The sequence below is a fragment of the Rhamphochromis sp. 'chilingali' genome, assembly GCF_963969265.1.
Source record: "Rhamphochromis sp. 'chilingali' genome assembly, chromosome: 8".
Lineage (NCBI taxonomy): Eukaryota > Metazoa > Chordata > Actinopteri > Cichliformes > Cichlidae > Rhamphochromis > Rhamphochromis sp. 'chilingali'.
In genome coordinates this window covers 34,634,581-34,643,972 of record NC_137935.1, presented here as the reverse complement: position 1 = coordinate 34,643,972, position 9,392 = coordinate 34,634,581, and the positions used below count along the sequence as shown (strand labels likewise).

The window sequence follows — 9,392 nt, the reverse complement described above, 5'->3', positions numbered from 1 at the left end:
TTATGTTCTCCTATGGCAGTAATGATGCCGTAGCTGAGCTTGTCCTCTGGGATGCCATGGCGCCTCAGCCAACCACCACAGGCGAAGGAATAGAAATCCTGGCATGGCTGGATGGTTGGGTCGATATTGGCCTGAACAAAACGAGCAGCCCGCAGGAGGGAGCGTTTCCGCTGGCAGTCCTGACGGCACTGCATGTCCTGGTGGACGTCCAGTGAAATGTACTTGAGTGCCAGCATGCTTCCCAGGATGACACACATGCCTGCAGCAAAGACCAGTGCAGAGAGGAGGCAGATTTCCCTCCGGCTCCATCGAGGGAGGCCCCCACTGTTGCCGGTGCTCCCTGGATCTTTGTTTCGACCACCTGACCAGGTCCCTCCCCGACTTCGTCCCATGTGACGGTCCAAGCTGCCCCCCAAATGAAGAGTCATACCATTACTGAGGATATCACTGCTGTAGCGACCGCCATATTTAATTTCCTGGAACTCATCATAGTGGGCTGTTAGTGAGTACGTCTTCTCCATCTTAAAGTAGAGTTTCTAGTCAACAAAGAGAAAGAGGAAGGGATGGAATTGGAGTTATTTTTGTGTTCAGAGTACTTTTATGACCGCTCCTACCGAGGCAGAAGCATAAATACCTTGTATGGGGCAAAACACTCAACTGATGTCAAAATAATCCTGTTGGCCTTCTTTAGGAAAAGTCCCCTTTATTCTTTTTAAATCAAAAGCCAGCAGAGCAAGAGACTTCCATTGTTAACAAGGAATCTCTCGGGTCCCGCTCTCTCTCGCTCATTCTCCTCCCCTCTGCTCCCTTTCCATTTGTTTTCCTCTCCCCGCTCTCTCTCTCTCTCTCTCCAACCAGTTACAGGTCACCTGTCGATAAAAAAATAAAAAAGAAATGAGACAGAGCAGGGCTGTAAGTCGACAGAAAGATGGGAAATTGAATCCATGATAACAGCCGCACAGGATGACAAAACAGCATCTGTTTTGCCACATTTCCCCCCACTTTGTCTCCGTCTGTTTGTCAGGTAAAGCTGTTGGATTGATTGGTGATAGTCAACCCACAAGGAGACGATGCCCCCCCTCCCAAACTGAATTATGGCTTTGGACAGATCAATGGCGAGTGAGAGCAAAGACTTGAGCATCAGCTGGGCAAAGATGGGTGTGGCAATCACCATAACGTAGCCCATCTCAGTCCGAATTGATGTAAAATTTTACTATATTGCAGATGGGTAGATAAAATGTATTACCTCTGTTTTGCCGAACGTATATGAGTGGACCATCATAATACACCTGCCAAGAGCAGACCAATGTTTCTGATCATTTTGAAGAAGTAAAACTGAATTGGAAATGCCTTCCTCCTTAATATAGCTGCAGAAATGCAGTTTCCATGTCACTTTTTTACTTACACGCCTGCCAACTCCCTGTTTGTTAATGTAAAACACAAGGTGACAGAAAAACGGAAAATTGAATCTATAAGTACAAAAGCAGAGAATGACAGAAACAGCATCTGCTTCGCAACACTTTCCCCCACTTTGTCTCTGTCGGTTTTTCAGCTGAAGTTGTTGAATTGATTGGTGATGGTAAACGCACAGGGAAACTATGTCCCCCCACCGACTTGTGACACATCAATGGAGAAGACTTGGAACAAAGATTTAAGCATCAGATGGACAAAGATAGGTGAGTCAGTCCAGTTTGACACAAAACATTTATTACTGCAGAAGGACAGTTGATCACCTGATGACACACACACATGCCAAGCTGACTTGCTGTGGACCGAGCTAATACGCCAGCAAAGAGTGGACCAGTGTTTCTTGTCATTCTAAGTAAAAGTGAAGGGTATTTTCTTTTAAGGTCTTTTTCTTTCTTAATGTCACTTCAGATATCATATATGTTTGTGTTGAATCTGCCTTCCTGTTTATGAAAAAAAGGTAGACCCTTTGCAGAGAACTTAAAAGAACACCAAGTTCTCACACGATGAGCAGCTGCATTTGAATTTTAACACAAACACTCATAAAGCTCTTAACATGCATTTCTGTAACACATTAAAATGTATTCTTTTTCACTTTTGGCTATGTTCTACATGTAGCCTTTAAGTTATATCACCGGTCTTTAGAAAGATACACTGACTGATTGTTTTTTGGATGGTGTCCCAATCGGAGCTTGTAAGCGTGCCCAAGTCTGTGTGTGTGTGTGAGAGAGAGTGAGAGTGAGACAGAGGTTGTTTTTTAGTGGCTAGGCACAATGGACCTGCTGAAAGCTGTGAACGCTATCTGTAAATATTGATCCCTGTTATCTCCACTGAGGATAGCAAACTTCAGCACTGATTACTTTAAACAGCTCTCCTTATAAGAATGCTGTATGTAGACAAGAAGAAAAGAAAAAGCAAGAAAAGGAAGAAGGACAAAATTTTTTAAATAAACTAAAGAAGACTTTATAGGTAAACAGGTGTATAGCTTTCCCCATTCTGTGGCAGATGGATGATGAGTTGGTTCAAATGTTGAGTTTTAGTGGGAAAAGGGCAGCCTAAAAAAAGCCCAATACTGTAGAAAGTGTGCATGCGCGGTGCAGGGATAACATTATTGTCTATCACTGCAGAGATGTGGACTTTCGGTCTCAGTAATTGCATGTTTGAACAAATACAGCCATCTTTATTGGAAGGGTATCTACTCTTAACTTCTGATTATGCCTGCATTCAGGATAACTCTAAATAAAGGTATGATTCATGCTTTGGGACAGTAGCAGGAAGCAGCAAGATATCGGAGCAAGCACCAAATAGCAAAATGGAAAGCAAAGACTAAACAAAGCCTTACATGTGGTCATAGTGTCCACAGTGTCCAGAGTTAAGGGTTAATTTATTTGGAGTCATATTTTGGAACTTTTGTCCAGTACTCTCTTTTAGCATTGTTTTTCTGTACCAACTCATGAGGAAAATATCTGGCTACACTCCTCTGTCTACTGACTGGTGACGACAAAAGCCTGTGATTGGTTTTACACATTGTTTTGAAAAATGTTTACTGGGATGGTCTAAAGTCGACATTGGACATTGTACTTTATCAGAAATGTTCAATAGGTGAATATCCTCCTGTCCAGCATTTTTCTGTCTAACAATTTTTGCACAAGTGTACATCCACTTCACATTGATGCTGAAAAGCTGTGAAAAATGAAGCAGAGTTGTTGCGCGTCATTCGCCCAATGATATCTCTCGTTATGATTGACAGCGTTTTTCTTTTGCCTTTGAGTGTGGCTGTGAACACTTCCTATTTTATAACTGCTTTACCTGCAGCACAGCCTGACTCTGAAAGCTTGTATGTAAGGTTGGTGGCTGGTCTGACGTGCATGATGGTAAATAAATGTTTTTTTTACATTTTTTAAAATCATAAATGTTTTGGTTTTCTAACAATTTAATAATTAGGATTCATTTCATGTGTACGTGCCTTTCAAACATCTCAAGGTAAACTTGTATACATACAGCATTTAAAGCCATATATACAATTATAATAACCAAATAAATAAAATCACAAAGCAAAATTATTAAAAAAAAAAAAAACTGATCACAGTAACAAAGGCCATGCTACAATGAAGGCTATGCAAGTCTGAACAGGTTCTGAGATGAGATTTAAAAATAGAGGCAGTTTATGGTTTGGAGATCTGGAAGAAGTGTGTTTCAAATCTTGGGGCAGAGCAACTAAAGGCTCTAAGTCTCATGGCAGTCAGATGCAGCAGAAGGAACAGACAAAAGAGAAGCTGAAGAGGACCAGAGTGTGCTAGAGAGCAAGTATTAGCAAGATCAGATAAGTATAGAGGAGTAAGGTTATGAAGGGCTTTGAAAGTGAGAAGGAGGATCTTGAAGTTAATGTGTAGGTGAACTGGAAGCCAATGGAGCTGTTTAAGAACAGACGTTATGTGTTCAGTGACTCTGGTTCGGGATATAATGTGGGCAGCTGAATTCTGAACCAACTGCAGTTTATGGAGAGATTCATGAGAAAGACTGTGGAGAAGAGAATTACAGTAACCAGGATGAGATGTGACAAGAGCATTGACAGGTATGGCTGTGGAGAATAAGTGAGGAACAAAGGGGTTATTATTGTGAAGATGAAGGTAGGCAGACCAGGTGATATTGTTTATGGGCCGTGATGGAAAGACTACTGTCAAGGATGATACCCAAACTCTTAACCCGAGGGGAAGGTATGACAACAGAGGTATCAATAGACATTTAAAAAAGTTATAAGACTTAGACGGTGCAAAATTGGTGTTCAGTTTTATTACCATTAAGTTTAAGAAAATTGTGTGTAAACCAAACTTTACTTGCATTTAAATGTTCAGAAATGGATGTGGATGGGTGAGCAGAAGTGGGAAGAGAAATAGAGCTGTGTGTCATCTGCATAACAGTGAAATTGAATCTAATATTTCCAGAAAATATTACTAAGGTAAAGATGACCCCTAAAGCTTGTCTGGGGGCTGGAGGGGATATCATCAACCTCTCAGCCTTTACATCTTTCTAGTGCAGCGCAAAGCTGGCAGGTGGTTAGTGCAGTGCACAGAGATGTGAACAAACTAGAGTGAGCTGAAAGAGGAGAAAAAACAGGGTGAAAGTGAAAGCCAAGTATTGTGTGTCTCTGTGCAGTGTCACTATCAATGTAACTTATCATCCATCAACCTTCTGCTTTGTCACACACACACACGCACACCATAAACATGCTGGATCTATAAAACTGTAACTGATCACTATTACCCTCTTGCACTTCATGCACATAATTTATTATAATGTAAATAAAATCAAATTATTGTTAAAATTATACACCACACAATCTCCTCCTGCAAGTTCTCCCCTTCTCTCTTTCAGCTACAGACACGAACACACATACACATCTTCTTTGTGTCACAATTCCTTACGCGTTATAATAAATTATGACACACACACTCACATGTGCACACACACCATCACACACTGAGTGGACATCCAGCTTATGGCTAATGGATTGGATCTTGCGGGTACCATCGCAGAGAAAGGCATGTGTGATAAATGGCTATTTATCGAACATGACAGGGCCTAATATCTGAGAGGTATACTAACACAGCAGCAGACACACACACACACACACACACACACACACACACACACAAACACCCTTTCTTTTTCCTCACTCACACACTTTCCATCCATGTAACAAAAGCACACCCATGCAGATGCATAGCACCATGTCACTGGTCAAATATTTCCCTTAAATCTTATAAGGAAAATATAGCCTTTTGTTTTCTGATAGCTGTGGTTCTCTAAGAGTGATCTGGTACCATTTCTAGTACTGGGATCTTACTTAAGGGGACATTAAGCTAACACACGCTTATTCTGTCAGAACTACTATAGTTCTAGTTTTCAAAATTTGCCAAACAGCTATTTCTACAACTTTCTATAAAAAACTCATTTCAGACAGTTTTTTCTTCACTTGGACCTTTATGACATCACAGAGAGAGGTTTTTCTTAATATGGCCATCTAAGGCACACAGCTCTAACTACGAGCACAGAAGTCACACCCACCTTCCTTCCAACTCTTAGCTTCAAGATAGAGGGGATAAAATTCAATTCAATTCAGTTTTTGTAAAGAGCCAAATCACAGCAAATCACAGCCTCCCATTCTACTTTTAAATATCTTAGGAACCACAAGTAAACCAGCAGTCTGAGAAATGGCGTGTTTCAGAGAGTAGATGAACTGTGGGGATGTACCAAGGCCCAGTATGAAATTGCTGAAGATTAATCTGAACTTTAATTCAATCTAGTTCCATTTAGGTAACAGCATTCGTCCCAAGGCACTTCATAATATAAAGTAAAGACGATACATTAAAGAGAGCACATCAACTATCTTGTTGTCCTCTAGAAGCATGCACTTTGCAGTGGTGGGGATGAAGAAATCCCTTTTTGAGGCTAAGGGTGGGGCAGCGACCTACTGTAACTGACTGGGAACTGAGGGGCCAAAAAAGGCCAAAAAAAAAAAAAAAAGCACGTCTTTTATAAGAAAGGACAGAATCTTGCAATTCTAACAGTCCAGGAATAAAACCATGGTGTTTAAATCGAGCATAATAGGTCTGTTTTAAGTGTCTATTCCTTCTTTTTGAGGGTGATTTGAGCCAGCTGTGAACACATTTGATTTCCACTGTGTCCAGGCAACATGCTGTACAAACTAACTCTGACTGAGTATATCCCGGCGCTTAGGTGGATCCGTTTCTGATTCCAGGTTTTGCTGGTAAGAAAGATGCTTCAGTGATGTGTGCACAAAAAACTGCTTTTGTATAGGTGCTAGTGTTTACATATAAAACTGCGGTTCCGTGAATGCCCTCATGGGTGAACTGTCAGGACCACGGAGCCAATTTTAAAGTTATGAAGTTGTCCTTTAAGCAAACTGCAGACTCAGAAGGTTGCATGGACCTTCCCATTGCTTTTCTCACCGCTAATAATAAATCCTTGAGAGGAGCTCAATGCATAATCAATAAGCAGAGGCTTCCAATCATATCAGGGTCAGGTTCACACCACTGTAGATGGATCAAAGTACTACTGGGCTTGGAATGTGGAGTTACTGGTGTGAGTTAACTGATTTCAGTAATGTGGACAGGCAATTTTACTGGTGTAGATTTATTTACTCCTCATTTCCTAAAACGAGCATATCAAATGCTCATTGTGTATCAGCATGAGCTGTACTAACACATCAACAGATCTAAAGTGTTCCCCGTGGTCCAAGGAGGCAGACAGATTTGCTGCTAGCGAGATGGAATGTCACCTGGGGCAAACATCGGCTGGCATCAGAGCTGCGAAGTTGCTTAAACGATTGCTAGGAAGACCATCAAGATTAAAACCATAAATACCGGCTCTGCCAGTGTTATGCATTCACCCATTAACAAATGGCAGCAAAATAGTGACCCCACCGACAAATACATAAAGAGCTACACCCTCATATTCATTTCCTAGCTGAAAACTTTTTTTTGGCACAGGATTTTGAGATACTTGTCTTCCACAAAACTAAACCATACTCCGGATGCTGCTTTTTACCCACCTTGCCTTCATATTAATACAAATTGACACAGAACAAACTTCCTGCCGCACCTTCACTGTAGTTTGTGAGGATATTTAGTGTTGCCCAGAAATAACAGCTTAGCGGCACCCTCTCCCCTCCCCGCCACTTTTATCTCTGCTCGGGAAAGTTACGTCACCTGAAAGCATTCTATAAATGGACTTATTATCCCTTAATCAAAGTGGTCACAGAGCCTGCCCCAAAAGCTTCACGGTGCTCTGAAGGTTCAGCGTGGAAGCCAGCCTTATCGCCGGTCGCCAGAGGCAAGGGTATAGTGCTGCGGTGCGTTTGTATGGGCTACAGATTTGGACACACAGCTCAAGGGTCCTGCAGTGTAACGGGACTTAGACATGTACCCAAGCAAAGCCTCCTTTGTGCTGCTTTTAAAAACTATGTGTGTTGTGTATACGGAGTAAATGTCCCACATCAGACTTACTGGAGAACTTTTTTTTTTAAGGAACACACTGGGCTCCTTATTCTTATTTTATTATTAAAACAGATGAGTTTGAGTCATCCTGAAGAAAAATTAAGTAGCCCCCACCCCACCCCCTGCTCTCTCTCTCTCTCTCTCACATACACATTGGCAGGAATGAAGTGCTCACATACTGTAACTCTATTATCTTTAATGAGTCCCCAGGCTCTCCTTTTCCAGCACTGTGCCAAACTACAGTTCAAACATCAGGATTATTACAGTTTTAATTTGATCTAGGCAAACATTTATTTGATCTGCTTTATTTTATTAGTTAGGCAGTTTTGGTGGATTTCGCTGAAAAGAACCAAGAACCAATATTTTTAAAGAATTAAACTACAATAAATAAACAAATAAATTAAATCGTGCTTCATGGTGCCAGATTTTCATTATAGAAAAACTATTTTTTTTAAATGTTTTTTATGATTTTAGATGGAAAATTCTGACCAGAGCAGAGCAGTTTCTCTCATGTATAGACCTCTGTCTGCAGGGTGGCTGTTGGCACAGAGGCGCTAATTCAAATAAAACTTTCTGGCGTTGCGAAAAGTGAGTAAAAAGTGCGTAAAGACACAGAATGAACTGCTGTGAGTGCGCGAGGAGAACGCATACACATGTCATTTATTCCCAAGTTTATTCCTTAGTAAGTTTGTGCACGTTGTTAATTTCAGCCGGATACACGGGCAGCATTTAGAGCCAGCGAGGCACGCGGACCTGTCGGACCAGCGCACGTCGTTCGACCGGAAAATAACGCACTCAGTCAGCAGCCAATTAAAGTCTCTTCCACGCGCAGCATCTCGCGCATCAATTTCTCTCTTTTTACTTTTGCCCACCAAAACTTCTGGCCACGTTCGCACAGACACACCGCGAACTAGGAGCACACGTGCATGGCGAAAGCGCAGACTTCTCACTGAAAGGGTGTCTTACTTGGACGTGATTCCCAAGTCAATCTGTGGCACTTTCCCGCCCTATCCTCGCTCTCCGTAATTCAGAAAACACACAAAATGATCAGATTTGGAATCATAAGAACCACCCAGCCCCCTGGTCCCAGCCTGCCGTCTTTGAGGGAGGAGCAGTTTCAGAACGCTCATTAGAGGTGTGGATATCCGCAGACTGATGGAAACTTGTGCAAGAAAAGATCTTACCTGTGGTGAGTCAATTAAAATCCCTGCTGGGAGTGTAAAAAAAAAACACGCTACTGCATGTGTGTGTGTGAAGGGAAGAGATCCACTCCTCTGAAGGATCTGGCTAGATTATCCGACTCCCCCCCCCAACTCCTCCTCCGGACATCGGCACACACCGGGATCCGCACCGCGTTCTGCTGCCGCTGCAGCTCACAGCCTCCGATGTATGGAGGAAAGAGAGAGAGAGAGAGAGAGAGAGAGGAGAGAGAGAAGAGAAAGAGGAGGGGGTCCATTAACGAGAAAAGGTCCACACAGACACACACATCAACACTTAGGCACAAACAGATGTTCCTCCTTTAGTCCACTTAACATTTTCTCTAATTGGCGCTACTTTTAAATAATCACTACTCCGGTGAGTGATTATAAAACCAGAAGCACACTCGGTACATTTTCATGCTGGTGCAAATGCTTTAACTTAATATACTGGCTCAGTAATTACCGTTAATTCTGATCTCTTATGTAAGAAGATGGACTTTTGAGACTCAGTGAGCGTCACAAAATTCTCATTTCATTAGAAAAAGCAGCCACTGCTGACTCATGCAGTAGCGCGCAGTTCCACGCACATTAAAATCACCTGAAACCTGCTCAAAACAACATCAGACCTCCCGTTCACTTTGCTGTAATATTAATCGCTTTTCAACTTTCCCTCACACAGCGTTGAAGGAGTTTTCAATTAAAATCG

The 9,392-nt window shown here is 42.0% G+C and overlaps 1 protein-coding gene across 6 annotated transcripts in view; it reads right to left on the bottom strand.

Moving 5' to 3' along the window:
* ecel1 (endothelin converting enzyme-like 1) overlaps positions 1 to 8,858 on the bottom strand; it is a 59,243-nt gene extending 50,385 nt beyond the window's left edge. For 4 of the 6 annotated variants that reach the window (XM_080888336.1, XM_080888340.1, XM_080888339.1 and 1 more), the window contains exons 1-3: positions 8,672 to 8,858; positions 635 to 869; positions 1 to 536 (exon numbers count right to left, since the gene is read on the bottom strand). The exon at positions 1 to 536 is cut by the window's left edge and continues 337 nt beyond it. In XM_080888336.1, the coding sequence (XP_080744462.1) occupies positions 1 to 521 (521 nt within the window). In that variant the 5' untranslated portion in view covers positions 522 to 536; positions 635 to 869; positions 8,672 to 8,858. The remainder of the gene's footprint in view (positions 537 to 634; positions 870 to 8,671) is intronic. The other 2 variants (XM_080888337.1, XM_080888338.1) reach the window with 2 other exon arrangements.
* Between the last annotated feature and the right edge of the window lie 534 nt (positions 8,859 to 9,392).